This window comes from Callorhinus ursinus, unplaced genomic scaffold (genome assembly GCF_003265705.2).
Source record: "Callorhinus ursinus isolate GAN/ISIS: 27379988/994484 unplaced genomic scaffold, GSC_fseal_2.0 scaffold18, whole genome shotgun sequence".
In the NCBI taxonomy this organism is placed as follows: Eukaryota; Metazoa; Chordata; class Mammalia; order Carnivora; family Otariidae; genus Callorhinus; species Callorhinus ursinus.
In genome coordinates, this window is record NW_027397080.1 from 30,567,310 (window position 1) to 30,589,196 (window position 21,887).

The 21,887-nt window shown below is 48.6% G+C and overlaps 1 protein-coding gene across 1 annotated transcript; it reads right to left on the bottom strand.

Annotated features, from left to right (window-relative positions):
* Nucleotides 1–400: 400 nt before the first annotated feature.
* Nucleotides 401–21,714, bottom strand: CA6 (carbonic anhydrase 6). Its single transcript, XM_025856631.1, has 8 exons — nt 21,636–21,714; nt 19,530–19,709; nt 12,109–12,257; nt 11,352–11,444; nt 7,695–7,764; nt 3,793–3,950; nt 2,468–2,591; nt 401–510 (listed from the first exon to the last, which is right to left on the bottom strand). The coding sequence occupies exons 1-8, from the start codon at nt 21,712–21,714 to the stop codon at nt 401–403; spliced, it is 963 nt and encodes a 320-aa protein (XP_025712416.1).
* Nucleotides 21,715–21,887: the final 173 nt, after the last annotated feature.

Genomic DNA, 21,887 nt, shown 5'->3' on the forward strand with positions numbered 1-21,887 from the left:
AGTGGTACAAAGGAAGAGAAAAGAGAAATGTTCAAATGACAAATTCCCGAAGACATTTTATTACACCTAAATCCCACACGGCAGGCCGGGCTGCTTTGTAATTTACACAGATCAACACGCATGATTTGATAGGAAGATACTTAGGGCTCCATTTCCTTTAAATTTCTATTCCAATCAATTCCCATTGGTGTTGTCTAACAAACCCCTTCTCACACCCTTAAACTACCTCATTTACTCTCACGGATGATGGTTTCCCATGTCTTAACTCAGAAGCTGAACAGGAGCCTCGGGGAGGCTGCCATTCTGACATGCGATTTCTCAGAGCCCGGGGGGACCCGGGCCGAGCCCGGCAGGGCGCGGGCTCGGGGGAGGGCCACCTCGTCCTGTACACCCCCCGTGTTCAAGCTTGCTGCCTGTAGCGTTTTTCTTTCGTGTTTTTCTTGTCAGTAAGTCTTCTCAAGTATTCCAGCTTATCGTTGAGCTTGTTTACATAAAGCTGGAACTCAGGACCTAGATTATATCCTATAAAAAGAAGAGTTCATACAGAAAGGTCAAAAGTTTGGTGGTCCTTGTGAAAACAGAATGTGGGACAGCCAGACACCATTCCCCACACCTGTACTTACGGGAAGGAGTTTAGGTTCCTTAGAATGCCCTCCATGTTCCCATCCCATTGGCTTCAAGCACCTTCACACTGTCTGAGTTTAGGTGTGTAAGCTGCCAGAATCCAAGGGCTGAGATGTCAAAGGTGGTTCTACGCCTGGACCTTGGTTTCTCATGTGATGCTGAGGAGCCCTGACCTTAAGGGGACGTGGGTGTTTTCTAACAAATGAATTGCAAAACATCTATATTTGGCCATTATCTTGCTTTTGTAACCTTGCTTCTTTGTCAGGTCATTCCTTATTGATGGGTTGATCATATTAACCCATCAGGGGGTGGAAATCGGTGGAACTGTGAGGCATCAGGTGGGTGACACAACCTCGCTGACCCGAGACCAGAGCTGCTCCCCAGAAGTCTGGGTCTGAGGTCAGGTGGGGCAAGATGCTGCCCAGTTCTGTTCTCTTAACACAGAGGGAGGCTGTCGTTCCGGTGCCCTGGCTGCAAGTGGGGGAAGAAGCCTTCTTACTATCTACTGGGAGCTGAAGTAATAATCTTAAACAGTGAGTCTCAGAAGGGTGGGCACAACGGACATCTAGGCAAACTGCAATGTGGGGCATCTTGGTCGGATATCTAAGCCACCTGGGCGCCCTCCTGAGGGTGAACTGGAGTGACACACCCCCCTTGTGGAAAGAGCATTTGGGGTGTGCCATATGGGAAACTATACAATCTGCAGGGAAAATGGGAACATGGCAGGATTAGAACAAGGAGGAGGATCAGTGGGTCTATGCTCCCTTTGGCTAGGCTGCTAGCATTTGGACCTTCTTAGCAGGATGTCACCCTTTGGAAAAGGAATGGGCACTATTAATATCGTATTAGTGTAATATGGGGAAGTGATCGTTATAACTGGTGTCCTTTTTCCTCTGTTAGTATTGTTGGAGGAGCAACCAAATGCAAGGGAAAACAATCAATGAACCAGGAAGGAAAGATCGGGACAAAATCACAAACAGGCCTTTACTGATGAGGACGGAAGGGGAGGGCATGTCTGGATATTTAAAAGTTTTGAAAAATACATATAATCAGTTGGGGTAAAAAAAAATTAGTTGGGGTAATATTGAGTGGGCAATATTGATTGGAGACCAACTCTATTGTATTAGAGGATGTAAAGGTTTCAGGAATGGTTAGGAGAAATAGACTGTAAAGACAATGAATTCAGGGAATGTCTACAGATCACCACAATTTTACAGAGAAACAGATAAAATAAAGATGGGAAAATTGCAGAATAATTGCATTCTTGCAACCACAGCAATAAGGTGAGCCAAGAAGCCTGACCCAGTGGGTTAGAGGGTCCCAGGGAGGCCGGACTGGTCATGCCTACTTCCAGCACCCTGGTGTCTGGGGCGTGATCCCCAAGAAAATTTGGTAAACAATACATGCTCTAGCTAATCCCACCTTGAGGGAATGTGTGGGAATTGGGGATGGGCTTGGGAACAGACCAAGATAGAGGTGTGAGGGAAATAATTTTGAGTTGTGTTTAATAAGGATACCTTGAGCCTACACTCTTATGGGAGCGTCAGGAGGTTGCTGAGCATCTTGCTTCTCCTGCTGCCTCTGGCCAAGACCAAGTAGGAAATAAATCATGTAACTGTCTATCCTTGGGGTCTCTGTTCTACCCACTGGCATCACTGCCTGGACTGGGGAGATGAGCCATCTCTTCTGCCCACACATGCCCTGTACAGATTGGCCCATCCGAGCCTCCTGCCCTTTAGATGACTCTCCCTTCCCTACTATTGCCAGAAGAGATGTGTCCACCCAGGGAAGGAAGAAAACAGGACTCAAAAAATTGCAAAGGATAAACAAGAGTTGATCTTACCCCGGCTAGGGAGATTGATGAGGTTGGTTGCCACCACTCTGTTGTTCAGGGGCTGGGTCCTCCGGTAGTTGTTTTGGAGGGTCTTGTTCTGGTGATCCACTATGGAATTCTCTAGCTTCCAAATCTACAGGCCACATGAAGTGAATTATGGAGGGGAAGAGGTACTGGGTGGTTTAAAAGAGCATAATTAGCCGCTGAACTAGAGCTTGGGTTTACTTCTATAATCCTGATAAAGCAGGTATGAGAAGATCTCAAGTTCTGCTATATGGCAGGCAGAGCATCCATCCTTCCATCCCTCCATCCATCCATCCTTCCATCCATGCATCCATCCATCCATCCATCCATTCTTCCAACCATCCATCCATTCTTCCAAACATCTCTTTTAATTGTTTTCTATGAATATTTGATCACCAGTAGAGGGGCGCCTGGGTGGCTCAGTTGGTTAAGCGACTGCCTTCGGCTCAGGTCATGATCCTAGAGTCCCGGGATCGAGTCCCGCATCGGGCTCCCTGCCCGGCAGGGAGTCTGCTTCTCCCTCTGACCCTCTTCCCTCTCGTGCTCTCTATCTCTCATCCTCTCTCTCAAATAAATAAATAAAATCTTAAAAAAAAATGATCACCAGTAGAAAGGAGGAAAAGAAGCAAACAGATTTGTGTGTGAGTATCCTTGAATAGGGGTCTTTCCACCTTTTCCTGCATTGGGGAAGTGAAAAGTTTAAGAAAAAGGTCTATTTGTTCCTGAGGAAGAACATCACTCAGAAGGAAATGTAGCTTTGCCTCTGCGACCTCAGTTACATTTGTCCTTTCATTAACGCAACAAATATTTCTTATGCACCATGCTATGTGGGGAACAAAAGGTAGCCAATACAGCTCTTCTCCTCAAAGGGCTGCAGGAGTGTTAGCACGGTAAAGAGCTAACGATGTCAGTATGTCAATATGTCCTTGCCTAAAGCCATTTATGAAGTTAGAATGTAAGCTCCGTGAGGAAGGGGGTTCTGTCCGTCAAGGGCCTAGAACAGTACCTGGTGGGAGCATCTGCTCAGTAAACATTGCCTCCACCATGCAGCTCTTCTCTGACTGAGGTCAGGTCCCAGTCCTTTTGCTGCATCCAAGGTCTCAGGGCTCCTTGGATTCCCTGATGCCTCAACTTGTTCATCTCTGCCAGGGGGCTGGTAAGATCACACATGGCCACAGAGGTGAGGCACAGTAGCCCCGGGCATGAAAGCACCCTAGGAGCCAAGTGTTGGCATGAGGTGAGATGTAGGGGAGCACTCTTGTCAGCCAGGCAGTCAGAAGGGGAGACTGGGAGGTGATGCCATGCCTTACCTGTGCGCTGGAGAGCGGGACATGATGGACCAGCACAAACCAGTGGACGTTCTCGGTACAGGGAGGAGTGGTGAGTGACCCCCTATAGCTGTAGTAGTGGTGGATGTTCACGGGGAGCATGTCCAGAATGTCAAGGCCACTCAGAACCGTGCTTTGTCCTAACAGAGAGGACAAAAGATAAAGGAAGCTGAGGGGCCACTGGTGTCCCTTGGGAGGACAGCTCAGGCTCAGACCTCTCCATGTTCGAATCTCCTGATTCACCAGAACATAGAAGCTGAACGTTAGAAACATTTCCCCAGCCTGCTGCTTCCTAGAAGGGGGTAAGAGCAAAGACTTTGGGGAGAGACCCACTCAGATACTTCCTCCTAGCTGCGTGGCACTGGTCGGGTGCTCACTCCTCAAAGGCTGCTCCCTCATCTGTGACAAGGGAATGTTCAATAGGATTGCTACAAGGATAAAGGGGGAGGGGTGTGCTTATAAGGTCTGGCCATTGAACTTGCGCATAGGAAAGTACTCATGAGCCTGTCATTACAAGACTGTTGGGTAGAGAATACGCTTTATGATAAATGAAAGAATTATGACTGCTAGGGGCTTCTGGGTAAGAACTCTCCAAGAAATAACAAAATTCCTTGGTTTGGGCTTACTTAGAAATGGGTGGATAGAGGGGCGCCTGGGTGGCTTAGTTGGTTAAACATCTGCCTTCGGCTCAGGTCATGATCCCAGGGTCCTGGGATCAAGTCCCACATCAGGCCCCCCCCGCTCAGCGGAGAGTCTGCTTCTCCCTCTGCCCCACCCCCGTCTCGTGCTCTCTCTCTCGCTCTCTCTCTCTCAAGTGAATAAATAAAAATCTTAACAAAAAAAGAAAGGGGTGGATAGAGATTAGAAAGGCAGACTCAGAACCAAGTGGGGATGCAGGCACCCGGTCCTGAGCTCCTTCTGCCGTGCCCCAAGGAAACCAAGCTCAGCCACGGGTGGGGTGTGGGGAGAAGCGCTTCAGCAGGGTGTCCAGAGACTCCCAGCACCGGTACCCATCAGTGCATCTAGAGGATCCCTCTTCCGTTCCTGTCATGACTCCGAGCCCCTGAGCTCAGCATGACACCATCGAAGAAACACGGAGTTGAGCTGAATTTTGCTTCACTTTCCCTGAGCACTTTGCATTTTTTAATGGCAAAGAGGTCACAGTTTTTACATAGCTGTAAATAGGCTTGCTAAACCAAGGCGTCAGAGTCTGGTAGTGCATAATCCCATGAATAGGCAAAAAGAATTCTAAATTTTAGTGTTATTGGAAAGGCTTCAAGATACAACCTTCTAAAGGCTCTAGCACATAGTTTCATCACTGTAATATATTTAAGTGAGTCAAGAATTCCAGAACCGTGGTGCAACCGCTATGGGAAATGATATGACGGCGACTTTAAAAATTAAACAGAGACTTACCATATGATTCAGCAATTCTACTTCTCAGCCTATAGGCAAGAGGATTGAAAGCAGGGAGGTGAAAACAGTAAGACCTGCTGATGGTTTGGGTATGAAGGATAATGGAAAGAGGAAAATCAAGAATGATTCTGGGAGGGGTGCCTGGCGGCTCAGTTTGTAGAGCACGCAACTCTTGATGTCATGAGTTTAAGCCCCACATTGGGGGTGGAGCCTACTTAAAAATAATTTTTTTTAAAGACTAATTTATTTCTTTGACAGAGAGAGACATAGGGAGAGAGGGAACACAAGCAGGGGCAGTGAGAGAGGGAGAAGCAGGCTTCCTGCCGAGCAGGGAGCTCAATGCGGGACTCGATCCCAGGACCCTGGGATCATGACCTGAGCTGAAGGTCATGAGCCACCCAGCCGCCCCTTAAAAATACTTTTTTTAAAAAAGTTAAAAAAAAAAAAGAGTGATTCTGGAATTTGGGGCTTAAACAATGGGATGGATTATGATGCTCTTTGCTGAGATGAGGAAGTTGGTTTAGGGACAAGCCTGGGGATGGGTGGTAGGGAACCCATTTAGGTTTGGGCCATGTTAAGTTTTAGATTCAGAGGGCAGTATCAAGGAAGTTGTTGGATAGAGGAATCCAGAGTTGAGAGGGAGGCCAGTGTTTTGGGCAGTATTGATCAGAAGCACAATTTATTGGATTGGAAAAGGAAATGGATCTGGGTCAGTTCATAAAACAGAATATCTGAGGTCCGTGCATTCAAGGAAATGCCTCAGTTAGACCACAGGCCTGTGGTTTCTCCAGCTGGCCTTGCTAGTGGTCCGTAGAATAGCCAGCTGGTTTTTGCATCTGCTTTGCCTCACCTGCCCCGCCTGATACTATCACTGCATGGAGGACCAGATACACATTTTTGGAGTCCACGGCCCAGAGAGGGCAATCGAGGCCATGGGACGGAATCAGGCCCCCGGGGAAGGCAGGGCCGGTGCCCCCCACTATCTAGAGCAGGAGCAGAAAGAGAGCGGAGCTGGGCGTGAGCCAGAGTGTGGCCAGAACGAGAGCCAGGTGTGATGGATCATTGTTTCCAGGTCAATTAAGAGAAAAGAGAAGAGACCAGGCAATCTAACAGAGGTGACTTTAAAGGGATGGTGGCCTGCCGGGGCCCCGAGTGAGAAAACAGAACAGGACCATGAGGCAACACATTCAAGGGAGCTTCGAATGGGAGCTGGGAGGAAGGTGAGGGAGTGGCTGGGTCAAAAGACACTCGTGTTTGCTTGTGTTTTGAACCGGGAGGTGTTAGAGCACAGATTTGTGTGCTGAGCGGGATGACAGATGAACAGTAAGAAATTGGCGCTGGGGGACGGGAGAGAGGCGAGCAGGTGGAAGGACCCTGAGAGGGAGGGGCGGGGGGTGCGCGTGTGGAGGGGCCAGTCTTGGGGTCTTGGTAGGGAGCACGGACTCTCACCCACTGTAACAGAGGAGGGGACGTGGGGCTAGGCAGGTGCCCATGCGTTAAGAAGATGAGTAAGCGTCTGACCACCTTCTCGATGAAGCGGGAACAAGGCATCTGATCCGCTCCAAGGGGGAGGCTGGGGCCAGGGTAGAGGGGCTTCGAGGGAAGGGAGAAAATGTGAAATAAGCATTCTGCAGAGGAAAAGGCAAAGGCCCAGATGAGTAGTTTAGGATTTCCAGGCAGTGTTAATACATGCTCGTATTTGTAGCTATGAATAAAAATAACAGCAGTTGGGGGCGCCTAGGTGGCTCAGTGGGTTAAGCATCTGCCTTTGGCTCAGGTCGTGACCCCAGGGTCCTGGGATGGAGCCGCACGTCATCAGGCTCCACGCTCAGAGGGGAGTGGGCTCCTCCCCCTGCTTCTCCTCCTGCCTCCCCCCCACCCCCCACCCCCACTCACGCACTGGTGAGAACAGAAGGCCCATGGGTCGGAGGTCAAGGGACCCCCTGGAGGAGCGGGACCTGAAGTCAGGGAACCGGAGTCTGGGCGAGGCGGCCAAAGTCAGAAGCACAAAGCCAGTGTCAAAGCTGATGTGGTTGTTGCTCGGGTCACAGGCTGTAGGGATAGGTGGCCTCTCAGACAAGATTTCTGCCTTCTGGAGGCAGGGGAAAGGGAGACCAGCCCTGTCCAGGCACGGACATCTCTCTCTCTCTCTCTCTCTTCCTCCCCCTCTCTCTCCCTCTCTCCCTCTCTAGTGCCCACGGTCATCCCTACTCACTGGAACCAGAGGTGAAGCGAAGCTATCCCCAGTCCGTGGTGCCCCAGCCTCCAGCTGTGGGAATCAGCAGGTGGGGTCTGTGAACACGTTTCTTGGAGGTGTTCGCAGCCTGAGCCGACAGCAGGAATCGCTGTCACGAGAGCCCTGGCCCAGGGAAGGGCGCTCCCCTGGCGGGGCCTGTGTGCCACCCTGCCTGCCCACGTCCCCCGCCCCCCTTCCCGGCCCCCCTGCTGCTGCTGTGGGCTTTCCTCACCTGGATACCGGATGTTGTTCAAGTGAGCAATGAAGTTGCTGTAGTAAGTGTTTCCACCATAATCCGAGACCTGGAGGAGAAACACAGAGCGGTGCATCAAATGGAAAAGGGACCTCCGTCTGGTAACCCAGCTGTTTGGTGTCCCTGCTGCCTGGGCAGAGCCTGGGGGGCGGGGAGGAGGCAGCCCGTCCACAGCCCCTGTTGTGCGGGGAGAGATCATCTGGCTGTTCTTTGCCACCAACTGCCTGGGCTCAATAGTCTCTTCCAGGGAGACAGGACGGAAGCATTTTACAGCTTCCAGAGAAAGAGCTTTCTCGGCGGTGACCCGCGAGGCCCTCAGGGCATGGCCCAAAGTCACTGTCACCATACCCCCCAGGGACTCTGGGCAGGGTTCACCTCAGGCCGGTTCCCTGTGATGAGGGGGGCTTCGTCTCATGTGCCCCCTTCCCCAACCTCAGGACTCGTGACTGAGCTGGGGACAGCCCTCTGTCCAAGGCAAAACTGCTCCAGTTCTGCCCCCTGTTGGGTCACCATTGTTTAGTGTGAGTGTTGACTCTTTAGAAGTCAGAAACATTACTTTTGGTGAAAAAGGTGAATTTTCAGTGGTTCTTTTCAGTCAGTGGTATTGATCCAGTTCTTCTTCCGCTGTGTATGAATTCCGATTTCTTGGATCTATGACAGTCGCTCGCTGTTTGTTTTGCTAGGTGCCTCGTGGATTTTTGTTCTTCTGTTCCACCTTCTGTGTGAAACCAATACTTTCCGTGTACCATTAGCCATTTTTTTTTCTAGATTTTATTTCTTTATTTGACAGAGAGACAGAGAGAGAGGGAACACAAGCAGGGGAGTGGGAGAGGGAGAAGCAGACTCTCCGATGAGCAGGGAGCCCGAAGCAGGGCTCGATCCCAGGACCCTGGGACCATGACCTGAGCCGAAGGCAGATGCTTAACGACTGAGCCACCCGCGTGCCCCCCATTTAGCCATTTTTAATTATTAGTAGTTGCTCTAGTGATTACAGCCGTCCCCCCTTATCTGAACGGAAGGTATTCCAGGACCCCCAGGGGATGCCTGAAACCACGGGTAGCACCAAACCAGATATATACCACATTTTTTCCTATACATACCTGTGATAAAGTTCGGTGTATGAATTAGATGCAGTAAGAGACTAACAACAATAACTAATAATCAAACAGAACAATTATAACAATATACTGAAATAAAAGTTATGTGAATGTGGTCTCTCTCTCTCTCTCTCAAAATATCTTATTTTACTGCACTCACTCTTCTCGTGATGATGCGTGATGATAGGTGATGCCTATGCAAGGAGGTGAATGATGTAGGTGCTGTGACCTAGCATTAGGCTCCTGGAATACGTCACTAGAAGGAACGTCTGCTTCTGGGCTGCACTTGACCGAGGGTAACTAAAACCTGGGAGAGTTAAACCAAGGATAAGGGGGAACTACTGTTCAATCTACGACTTATCACAACCTACGTCAGGTTAATACTAATTTCATTCCCATAAAATATAGCAACTTTGCTCCAAGCTAGCTCTATTTCTATTTTTCCCACTTTTGTCACTGACATTACATCTACCTATATTGTAAACCCAACAACAAGTGGTATAATGATTGCTTTCAACAATCCTGTGGGTTTTTTAAAAGAAAATTTTTAAAGACAAGACAAAAATATATGTACATAGTCTTTTATAGTTACCATTTCCAGCATTCTTCATTTCTCTCTGTGGATTTGAGTTACTGTCTATTGTCATTGCCTCTCAGCCAGAAGGATTTCCTGTAATATTTCTTGCAAGACAGATCTGTTAACGATTATCTCAGTTTTTCTGTATCTGGGAATGCCTTTGTCTCACCTTGTTGTTGAAGGGTGTTTAGTTGGATTAGGATTCCTGGCTGACTGTCCTTCCATGGCCTTCTGATGACTTGTTTCTAAAGAGAAGTTGGCTATTAGTTGTACTGTCAGTCCCCTACTTATAAAAAAATCCTTTTTCTCTTGTTGATTTCAACAGTTTGACTTCGACTCTGATCAGACATGAGTTTTGTTCAGTTACCCAGTTTAGTGAATTGTTGTTTTTTCATCAAATTTGGGGAATTTGGGGCCATTGTTTCTGCAATATTTTTTCTATCACTTTCTCTTTTTCCTCTCCAAGACTCCCATTAGGTGTATGTTGGGCTGTGTGATCTTGTTCCCGTGAATCTCTAAGGCTTTGCTTATTTTTCTTCAATCTTTCCCTTTGTTCCTCAGATTGAATAATTTCTTTGATCTCGCTCCAAATGTACTGACTCCTTCTTCGGCTGCCTCATATCTGCTTGGAGACCATGTCACGAATTTTCAACTCTTCAACTCTAGACTTTCCATTTGGTGCATTTTTATCATTTCTGTTTCTCTATCGAGATTTCCCTTTTTTTAGTCATTGTCATTATACTTTCCTTTAATTCTTTGAACAGTTTCTTTTAATTCCTTGAACCCATTTATGATGGTTGTTTGAAAATCCTGTCTGCTAATCACTGAGTCCACTCAGAGTCATTATCTGTTGACTACATTTTTTTCTCCTAAATATGGATCGTATTTTCCTATTTCTTTGCATGCCCAGATTTTTTTTTTTTTGGAAACTAGACGTTTAAATAATATACGATAGTAAATATGAACTCTGATTTTTAAAAATTGTCCTGATAATTTTTTGTTTGTTTGTGTATCTGTTTAAGAATTTGCTTGGCCTTCATCTGCAGGATGTGTCTCCCTGGCCATGTACACCAGGTGATATCTCCACTCTGTTCTTAAATCTAATTTTTGGCCTGGATTCCTAGGGCCCTCTAAGAACTGCCTAGGGTCAGCAGAGCTTTGTGGTCAGTCCATGATTTTAGCAGAGGTTGTTGTTCAAACCCCTCAAGCCCATCAGATTCGCACCCTCTGCTGATGGATCTGTGAGCTAAGAAGCACATTCAGAGATCAGACAGTTATCAGGACAGCCTCAGCTTTTGCTTTCCAGTACTTTTACTGTTAGAGCCTGGGGCATGGGTTTTCAACTCACACTCCAAATCAAGTGAGTTGCCTGCCCCCAGGCAGTGAGGCTGCTCATTCTCCTGTCCAGCCTGCCCCAGTAAAACTGCCTTGCTGACCAAGTTAGGGGGTGGGGATAGGAATAGCGCCATTGTTCTTATTCAAAATTCTAGCCACTTTTCAAAAATAAATGCCTCAATGCGTTGTTTGCCTTTAGTCCATTTCCAGAGTAGGGATATAGTGGTTTTTGGCCATTTTATCCAACTTAATACTTGTTTGGGGGAAACTGAGTTCATTGACCACTTCTTGCCGCCTATAGCCACAAGTCCTGCCCTCCAGACTTTCTGAGAAAAGCAGAGGTGCTGACTTCATCTGGCTCCCCCTTGCCCTCAGGCTGGTTTATGTTCGGTCAACTGTGCTGTGATCCTAGCTCTTTTAAGTCAGCTGTCACACTTATCCAAGGTCTCCGAGATTGGTCCCACAGAAGGAACCCAGTGACTGTGAGCAAGGGCTTCACTGGGTCAGAGTTTTTTCAAGAACGGTGAGCTCAGACACAGATGAGGAGGGACAGGGAGGAAGACCCTTTGTCTACCCTTGATACTGTGGACGCCAATCTATGACTTCACATGTGTCGTTTCAGCCTACCTTGAGGAGGGCTGCCAGCACAGCCAAACCATCTGGTTCCCTCTGGGCTATGTTGTAGCTCTTGTATTTAGAATTGTAGTGAACAATGTGAATCTGTGGGAGCAAGAAAGAGTAAGTCAAAGGTGGCCCATACAGACTTCAAATGCTTCAGGTTTTCAGGGGAGAATGAAAAGCAAGAGACTGTCCCTCCTAAACAACTCCAACCTCCTCCCATCTGGGCATGAGATCTATCAAGACCAGAAAGTCCTCTAGGAATGGAAAGAGCGTGAGTGGGATTCTGGGGAGATGGCAATTCAAGGGCATGTCCCTGACCCCACCTCCCTCCAGGCAGATGATCTGGCAGTGTCCGGAGGGCTCAGATGAGGCCACTGGGTTCTCCTGAGGTCTCCCAGAGTGGGCATGAGTCACCTTGCTCTGGAGGACACTGTAAACCATGGTCATCCTAAGGACAGATCTATGCAAGAGAGAGAACCCTGAAAATCTAACACATAGAAATTCAACTGAAACCAAAGAGGGCTTGCCCCATTCTATGGGCTGTAAACTCCTGCCTTGCTGTGCATTCTGTGAGAGCCGGGACCTTGCCTGAACCCCTGGCACATAGCAGGGATCAATAAGTAGCTGTGAATGAATGAGAAAAAAAAAATCAACCTTAGGGTGACTTGACTGTCATCATGCAGTCTCTGTGGCTGTTTTCATAAGGAAAGTGACAGTGATATTTGAAAGAGGAAAGAGGACCTGGCCGGGGTCCTCAAAGTACCTCAGCCACAAATCTGATCCCGTCGATGGTATGCTCGGAGCCGCTGATCTCGGAGGACGCGCCACCCCAGTGGAAGTGCATCTGCTCCGCTATGTACCGGGTGCCGTCGCTGGCCGTCATGCGCATGTTCGGGGGCAGGCTGATCTGCACTGGGGGAGAAGATAAGCGAGGGCTGCAAGTGGTGCAGATGGGTATGGCTGGGTCAGGTCTACTAGCCAGGCAGCTCCCCCGCTCCCCTGCCCACTTCTGGTGCAAGCCAGGACTACACTGGCTTAGAACACCATAAGCAGGGTTGCCCGTGGGGAGGATGTGACTGGCACACAGGGCAGGATGGGAGAGCCGGGCTGGGCAGGCGCCCACATCAGGGCACACGCCCTCCTACCCAGAACCGGAGGTCAGGGGCAGGACCACGGAGTGCCAGGGCCAGCTTGTCAGCCCTAGAGAAGGAGGGTGCCCTAAAAAATAACGGCCAGTGGGTGTGCCCCAGAATTGTACTCTCCACTTCTGGCCAATTTTGTAATTTTCCCACAGCGTAGGAATAGGAAGGGGGTAGGGGACCTCTTGGGACTAGTTTGATGACTTTTACTCCCAGAGTACTGTTTATGAGGCCAAGTTGAGGTGTTTAATACAGTCATCCTGGGTAGCCTCTTAGAAATAGCCCAACTGAGCTCCCTGCTCAGCGGGGAGCCTGCTTCTCCCTCTGCCCCGCCCCCCACGCATGCTTTCTTTCTCTCTCAAATAAATAAATAAAATCTTTAAAAAAAATAATAAATAAATAAAAGAAATAGCCCAACGAACAGCCAGCTCCATTCCATAAAAGGGAGCATCCCTGCAGGCTTCAGTGCTTTTATTTTCTGGACAAGGGAGCCAACCTGGGAAGGTTTCCACCTTGCTCGGAGGCGCAGAGGTCCAGTGGGGGGGGCGGGGGCAGACCAGGCCAAGAACGGGGTGTGGCCGGGATATGATGTCACCTGTATCACAGGCCTCCACTTGTCTTCAGAAGACTAGAGACCAAATTCTACAGCAAATCAGGAAACGCACGAACCCCTGGCCTGGGGTTTAACTTGACGTTCTTATCAGTGGATGCGTTCAAGTGTTAAGTTCTTGCCGACGGGAAAACGGGCCACTCGTCCCACTTTCTCCTCCTGCCCCATGACCTACAGATTGGCCCCAGGGAGGTCACTCTGGTCACCTAGCTAAAGTTGTTCGCTTCACTGGCTCAGCCCTCAGAGACATCACTAAGTTTTGGAATGAGCCAGGCCAAAGGGAGACACAGGAGGGTGACAGCAGAGTGACGAAGAAAAAGATCTATGAGGATGTACATAATTTAGGACTGGGACAGGGACAAGCAGCATCTATGCTGTTAGCCAGGTCTTTCTATTTAGAGTCATCAAAGAGGATTATAAACAAGCGGGCTTTCTTAAAGAGTAAACGTTAGGGATTTGCTATCTATCCATAATGTGCCCTTCTTCCCTTCCAGTTTGTCGAAAGCAGCAGGGAGCTGTGATTAAGTTCATATGCTTGTAAAACAGGAATCTGACCCCAAAGGGTTTAACATGCTCTTTGGCAGAGCTTTGTATTTATTTAGTGCTTAAAATGCAGCCTGCCTCCAAATCAATGCTCATAGGGAAAAAAAAAATGGAAAAGCCTTTAAAAGAAGATACGCAGAGTCATCTGTGCCCAGAGATTGGAAAGCAGAACACCAGACCAGAACTTTCTAGTTGGACAGTTAGCCCCACGTGCACAATGACAAAACTCCTGACAGGGATGTTTCCCCCAATCGTAATTCCCTGCAGACAGAGCGTTTTGCCGCTCAGGTTTTATCGACAGGATCGCATGGGCTGGATTGAAAAATGGCAGCATGTTACTTCAGAGCATGTTACCGTGCCTTTGGAAAGGTGAAGCCAAATACTTGTCCCCAAAGGTGAACTTGCTGAACCTCCCAGATTCTGAGCATTGATTTAACTGTTAGCAGAAGGTGCTCCTCTTTGTTTAAAACTAAGTTCTTCAAGTTCTTTTCAAGCCAAAAGAAAGAAAGCATTTTCTGTGCCCGAGAAAACGACAGCGAAGTGTCCCGGTCGTGAAGGTCAAAGAAACACGGAGGAGCTGACCGCGGTTGGAGGAGACTAAGGAGATGGGAGAGCTCCATGGATTGTGGGATCCCGGATGAGGTCTCAGAGCAGAGAGAGGACATCTATGGGAACGTGATGGAATTCACAAGGGTCTGTGAAGTAGTCGATCGCGTTGTACTATCAAGGTAGTAAGGTTATAGGATGTTGATATTAGGGGAAGTGGGAGAAGGGTATGTGGGAACTCTGTACTATTTTTGCAGTTTTTCTAGTCTAAAACTATTTCAAAATGAAAGTGGTTTTGTTTTGTTTTGTTTTGTGTTGTTGTTGTTCTTGTTTATTAAAGACAAAACCAGCCTTGCTCCCTCAGCCTTCAGAGATGGAAACCTGCTGAGAAGCCTACATCACTCATGGGCGTCTACTTGGGATTTATCCTCTCACACGTAAGTGCATCTGACCCATGTCAGGCTCTGTGCCAGGTATGGAGATAGAAGGGTGAATGAGAGATCCTTTCAAGGAGCCTAACAAATGGAGTAGCTAATAGTACCTACTAAGACAACAGTGTTGTTTCTCCCACTGACCTGTAGAGGCCCATGTCTCAGTCCTGTAAGCTTCTCTGGAACCTATGAATATATATTTTAGGGGATAAAGAATATATATATTAATCAATGAGTACTGGTCCACCCAGTACTAGTACTGGTACTTTTACTAGTCCACAACTAAATAGGGAAATTGAGACTAAGTTTTGGAAACTTTTGTAGCAATTTAAGTTTGTCTCAATATCCAACTATGTTTTCAATTTCTCTTTACTGAAATATAATTATATATCTGTTGGACCTAATAATAAAACATGGGGTACCTAAAAATGTAAATATAAGGTAGAATTTGAAATTAAAAGCTGGGTGCTATTTGTATGAGCACTCCCCCAAATTAAATTCTTACGTACAAATCTAACAAAGTGCATACAAGATCTATGTGAGCAAAGTTCAAAATTCCGATGAAAGAGATCAAAGAATAAATAAATGGAGAGATATTCTGTGTTCCTGGGTAGAAAGAGTTGATATTGCCAAGGTGTCAGATCTTCTCAACTTGATCTATAGAGTCAATGCAATCAAAATTCCAGCAAGTTATTTTGCGGATATCAACCAACTGGTTCTGAAGTTTATATGGAGTAGCAAGAGACCCAGAAGAGCCAGGACAATATTGAAAAGAACAAAGCCGGAGGGCCGGCACTACCTGGCTTGAAGACTTACTATTAAGTGACAATAATCAATACAATGTAGTATCAGCAAAAGAAGAGACAAATAGGTCAATGGAACTGAACAGAGAGCCCAGAAATAGACTCACATAAATATACTCAACTGATCTCTAGCGAAGGAACAAAGACAATACAATGGAGTCTTCACCAAATGGCGCTGGAACAACTGGACATCCATGTGGAAAGAAACCAATCTAGACACAGACCTCACACCTGTCACCAAAATTAGCTCAAAATACACCACAGACCTAAATGTAAAATGCAAAACTATAAAATTCCTAGCATAGGAGAAAACCTAGATGACCATGAGCGTGGTGATGCCTTTTTAGACATAACATCAAAGACAGTATCTATGAGATAAATAATTGACGAGCTAGACTCCATCGCGATTAAAAACTTCTATTCTGTAAGGGGCGCCTGGGTGGTTCGGTTGGTTAAGCATCTGCCTTCAGCTCAGGTTGTGATCTCAGGGTCCTGGGATCGAGCTCCGTGTTGGGCTTCCAGCTTAGCGGGGAGTCTGCTTCTCCCTCTCCCTCTGCCCCTCCACCTGCTTGTGCTCTCTCCCTCTCTCTCTCTTTCTCAAATAAAATCTTTAAAAAAAATAAATAAAAACTTCTATTCTGTAGAAGACACTATGAGGAGACTTAGAAGGTAAAACCCAGGCTAGGAGAAAATATTTGCAAAAGACACACTTGATAAAGGACTCCTAGCCAGAATATACAAAGAACCCTTTAACACTCAACAATAAGAAAACAATCAACCTAATTAAAAAATGGGCCAGAGACCTTAGCAGACGCCTCACCAAAGATAGACAGATGGCAAATAAGTATGTGAAAAGAGACTCCGCATTGTATGTCATCAGGGAAATACAAATTAACAATAGTGAGATACCACAGCACACCTATCAGAACAGCCAAAATCCAGAACACTGACAACACCAAATGCTGGGAGACTGTGGAGCAGCAGGAACTCACTGCTGGTGGGGGATGCAACATGGCACGGCCACTTTGGAAGACAAAACTAAACACAGTCTTACCATACAGCTCAGTAATCATGCTCCTTGGTCTTTACCCAATGGAGCTGAAAACTTAACGTCCACACAAAACTCTGCACCCGATGTCTATGCCAGCTTTATTCATAATTGCTGAATTATGAACTTGAAAGCAGCCAAGATGCCGTTCAGTAGGTGAATGGATAAACTGTGGGCTATCCAGACAATGGAATATTATTCAATGCTAAAAAGAAGTGAGCTATCAAGCCGTGAAAAGACACGGAGGAACCCTAAGTGCGTTACTAAGTGAAAGAAGCCAATCTGAAAAGGCTACGTGCTGTATGATTCCAACTCTGTGACATTCTGAAAAAGTCAAAACTATGGAGACAGTAGAAGGATCAGTGGCTGCCAGGGTGGCCGTGGGGAGAGAGAAGAACAGGCGGAGCACAGGGGATAATGAAGACCGTGAAAATACTCTGTATGATACTGTAATGACGAATACTGTCCATTCTACCTTTGCTCAAACCCATAGAATGTGTAACACCAAGAGCAACCCCTAAGGCAAACTCTGGACTTTTGGTGATTATGTTGTGTCAAGGTAGGTTCGTCCCTGGTAAAAAAAAAAAAAAAAAAAAAAAAAGTACTATTCTGGGGGCGCCTGGGTGGCTCAGTCGGTTAAGCAACTGGTTCTTGATTTTGGCTCAGGTCATAGGATGGAGCCCCGTGTGTGGGGCTCCATGCTCAGCACAGAGTCTGCTTGAGATTCTTGCTCTCTCTCCCTCTGCCCCTCCCCCTGCTCACTCGCTAAATAAATAAATAAATAAATAAATAAATAAAATCTTTTTAAAAAACCATACCATTCTGGTGAGTGATATTGATAATGGGGGGGACAATGTATGTGGGGGCAGAGGGTGTATGAGAAATCTCTGTACTTTCCTCTTAATTTTGCTATGAACTTAAAACTGCCCTAAAAAATGAAGTCAATTAAAAAAATATATATATAAATACATATATATATTTATATCTTAGGTTCCAAGATCTAAAAAGAACCCTGCAAAATAAAAATTAATAAGTGTTTATATCATATCAACTTTATTGTTCTAAACTGATTCACCAAAATGTTATTAGATTTGAAAACTTGTTGATTAGGGTGTTGTTTTTTTTTCCTTCAGTAGAATTCTTGAAGCTTGGAGCTTGCTGACAATGTAAAGCCAATTGTAAAGAGTTCTAAAAATCTTTCAAAATCCTTGACATCAAAAAAATACAAGTAATGGGAGCTGTTTGAGTGCATTCCAATATGTTTGATATGACGTAGGGTAGATTGGGGACCGTATAGGCTTCCAGCCTCCAGAGAGCCCAATACAGCCCATAGGAGGAAGGTCCAGGGCCCTCTCCAAACTGGGAAGAGGGAGCCACTGTAAGCTTCGCCCCCCCCCAACCCCCCCACCCCCGCCTTCCCCCGGGGAAGCTGGGACCTTCCTAACACCTCCCCTCTCCTGGGTCCTCAGCACAAAGCCCTTCCCAGCAGACATGCAACACAAACAGCCCATGTTACCAGTGGGGGTTTTCTTTTTATTTATTTATTTATTTTTTAAAGATTTAATTTATTTATTTGAGACAGAGAGAATGAGAGAGAGCACATGAGAAGGGGGAGGGTCAGAGGGAGAAGCAGACTCCCCGCTGAGCAGGGAGCCCGATGCGGGACTCGATCTAGGGACTCCAAGATCATGACCTGAGCCGAAGGCAGTTGCTTAACCAACTGAGCCACCCAGGCGCCCTACCAGTGGGGGTTTTCAATCCTTCAATACTTCTGGTTGCCTGTCCGAGGGGGTCAACCAAGCTTCTCCCCTGCCTTTAAGCTGCCACCTTTGGCCCTTCTTCCTCGAGGGCAAGGAGAGCAGAGGAAGCTCCAACCTGCCAACCTGCTGGAGGCTTCAGGGAGCAACTTTGGAAACAGGAGCTTGACATTAATGATAAAATCAGGCTTTCATGAATTATTTGTGGAGTTCAGGGATCTGGGCCAGGTGTGCCTGAGGCCTTTTATAGATCTTCACTCTCCTGTGTCCACCAGCCTCATTAAGGGCAACTGGTTTTATCTTCTCACTTGTGCAAATGGGAGATCTAAATCCTGTGACCCCCATGCACCTCTGCCCAGGTGGAAGTCGGGGGGGTGTCCAAGGAGGACGTGGTTGAGGAATCAGACATGAAGGGGAGGGGCCTGGGTCCGGCTCAGCCACCAGAGACTGTGTGACCTTAAGTCCTTCAGCCTCCCAAGGCCCCTGGCCTCCAGCCTAAACAAGGCCCCCTGCCAGGAGTGGGAGGTATCATGAAGCTCAGAGGAGATGGGCCCACTTGGAAAACTCAGAAGTGTGTTCAGTAAACATAAAGCATGGATTTTCCAGTTGTCCAGTCCAGGCTTCTAAAGGGGGGGTGGTGTGTCCAAGACCCAGGTCAGCCTTTTCCTATCTGGCCTCCACCCTCTTCCTAGAAGAAGACCCAATTCAAGACCTCAAGAGCCTCTTTGTAAAACCTTTGAGGGACGCCTGGGTGACTCAGTCGATTAAATGTCTGCCTTCGGTTCAGGTCATAATCGCAGGATCCTGGGATCAAGTTCTCCCTGCTCAGTGGGGAGCCTGCTTCTCCCTCTCCCTCTGCCTGCCCCTCCCCCTGCTTGTGCTCTCTCTCTGTGTCAAATAAATAAATAAAAATTTTTTAAATAAATAAATAAATAAAACCTTTGAGGGATACTGGGCCCACCTGTCAGGCATTTTGAGCCAATCAGACTCAATACAGAAAATATGGAAAAGTCAGACCAGGGCACAGACGACAGATGGCAGGCGGGTCAGTGCCTCGGTCAGCTGGATTGCATGCTGGCTGGGTCAGCCTGAGCTGGGGAGAGGTTAACGCACAGAAGGAAGGAGCCAGCCAGGAACTGAGGCCAAAGACAGAGGCCCTCCCTCGCGGCTTGGGGTGGAGGCCACCCCCCGCCTGGGGCCTGCAGCTCCCAACCTGTGCTCTGCATCCCCCGTGTGCCGCTCTGGCTTCTGGCATCTGCCGCCGCTGCCGAGCGCCTGTGGACGGCGTCCTGCCGCCTGCCCCTTACCTGTGCGGCCGTTGTTGACCATGGGGAACTCGCCTGCCTGGACCTCGTAGCCTGACAGTTTCAGAGCCTTCAGGGAGGGGTTGTACTGAACCTTTCTCCTCTGCAAGTCGATGGGTGACTGTCTCGTCCCCCCACAGGTGGGGTGCTCCCTTGGCCAGTGCTCTTCGTCCAGTGCCCCCTCTGTGACAGGAGAGAGCCAAGGGGAGTAAGAGTTTGGGCGGCAGGGGGGCGGTTAGCCCTTAGCAGGGTCTGCCCAGTGGGAGACCAGGACCAAGGCCAGAGGTCTGCCTTCTGGAAAACAGAGCCTGACCCCCAGAAGGAGGTGGGAAGGACGCCGTCAAGGTCCGCTCCGTGGAACCTGGTGTCTCAGGGGCTTTGACACGGATTCCAGACTCCCCTGTTGCTGTCACTGGCGCCGAGAACAGTCGGCGCTTGGGAAACAACGAAGGTCTTTAATATATAGCTTTAGTTTTCCCTGGCATGGGAATATGCTGATAGATGCACTGGAAGGCTCCCTGGCGCTTGGCACTGCCATGTTGCTCCCACGGGTCCTGTCCCCATTTCCTCCTAAGGGCACAGTCTTTCTTCCCCTCCCCCAACAATCTTGCAGTCCCCTCCCCAACGGCAGGACCCCCCACCTGGTGACTTGCTCCAGCCCCTTTCATTGGGTCCCAGTAGGGTAGAGACCTATGGATTCAGGGCAAGAAGGGGAAGCATCATGTTCAAAGATGACCAAAGTGATTCGTTGAAAAACATGAAAGTAAGGAAATGCCTCTTTTTTTAAGGTGGGCAATAATTCTAGGGAGAGGAGGAAAGCTAGTCCTCCTGTAACAGGCCCACCCCTTCGCAGTCGGGGACCCAAGCTCTCTCCCCCATTAGGGGGTAGCTGCACGGCAAGTGCCTGGCTTGTTTTAAGGAAGATGTTTGTACTGGGGCCCCTCACAGCTACTCGGTTTTGCAATCAACAGAAAAGTCAGTTTTTTATTTCTCTGCTCTTCTTGATTTAATACTACAAATCAATATTTAAACAATTCTTTCCCAGAGGTGGGATGCCAGGATCAAGGCCAGAGGCCCCGAGCACAGCCCCTTGCAGGGATCAAGAGGCTTTGGCCTGTGTCCCTAGCAGTGGTGTGGGTTTCTCAAATATTCCTGAAAGGCCTTTGAAGTAGCTGCCCCGAGTGTTCCTGGGGCCCTGTGGCTTTCCAGAAGGCCCGCAGTCTCAGAGACTGGGCTGAGCCTGGAAAGGACAAGACCTGACTGTTGGAATTCTCTCTCTCTTGCTTACCTGTCTGAACCACCCCTAGTACCAACAAGCCACATGAAGCAGGGCCTCTGTGGCACTGGCCGTACGTGGCCTCCTCTGCTCCAGAGCAGGACGGTTGGTCAGAGCTGGGGGTCCTGTCCTCTGACACTGGACTCTCTGAGCCTCCCATGATGTCCTTAATTCTGTTGCCCTTGACTTAACAGGACATCCATCCACCCTGAATGTATGCTTCCGCTGGTGTCCAAAGCTGGGGGGCGCCATGTGGAGAGTGGGTCAGCCAGCGGCCCTGAGGGTCCTCCAGAGCCCCATCCTGGGTGCAGTGCAGGAAAAGGGGGGTAGGGGCAGGAGCTCTCTTCACCGCCCCATGGGAGGGGTGACTCGGGTCCAGATGTGCAGATCTGGGCCTCAGCAGGGTCATGGCCACTGGGAGACGGCAGCCTAGGGGCCGTGCAAAGTTGCCGGGTTCTCGACAAGTCGGGATGTTCTGGGTAAACCTCAGACCACAGCTCTCCAAGAAGAAAGCTCTCACAAACCCGCACACCCTCTGTGAGATGGCAGGAAGCCCTTTCTAGCAACCTCCTCCTCCACGTGCAGAGCCGGGGAAAGCAAAGGGCTTCGCAGTCAGAGGCGGCAGGCAGGCTCTCCAGCCAGCACTGTGGCCAGAGAAGGTTCTAAAGCAGAAACACCTGCCGGGGCAGCGGGGGGGGTCCGGGGAAGGAGAGCGACCTCGCCTTGTTCCGATCAGGGGTCTGAGTTCAGTGTGCTCTTTGGAGGCAGGAAGGGCCGGCCCAGCAGGGATGAGGGTAACGAGGAAAGGCGCAGCCCCTGGGGTGGGGGCTTACCTGAGTAGGTCCACTCCGAACTGTGCTGGGCCCTGGCCCCCAGCACGAGCAGGACCAGCAGCAGTGCCGAAGCCATCATGGTGCCTCGGGTCTGGAATCACGCTGACTCTGGGGCCACACTCTTCTTTTAAAAGCTCAGAAACTGTAAATAACAATTTACCGAGTCTCACTGACTAACCCACCCTCAGCTGCACCCACTAAAACAATAACACCTTCCCACAATGGTCCTTGTGACTCGGGTGGCGGGGCCGG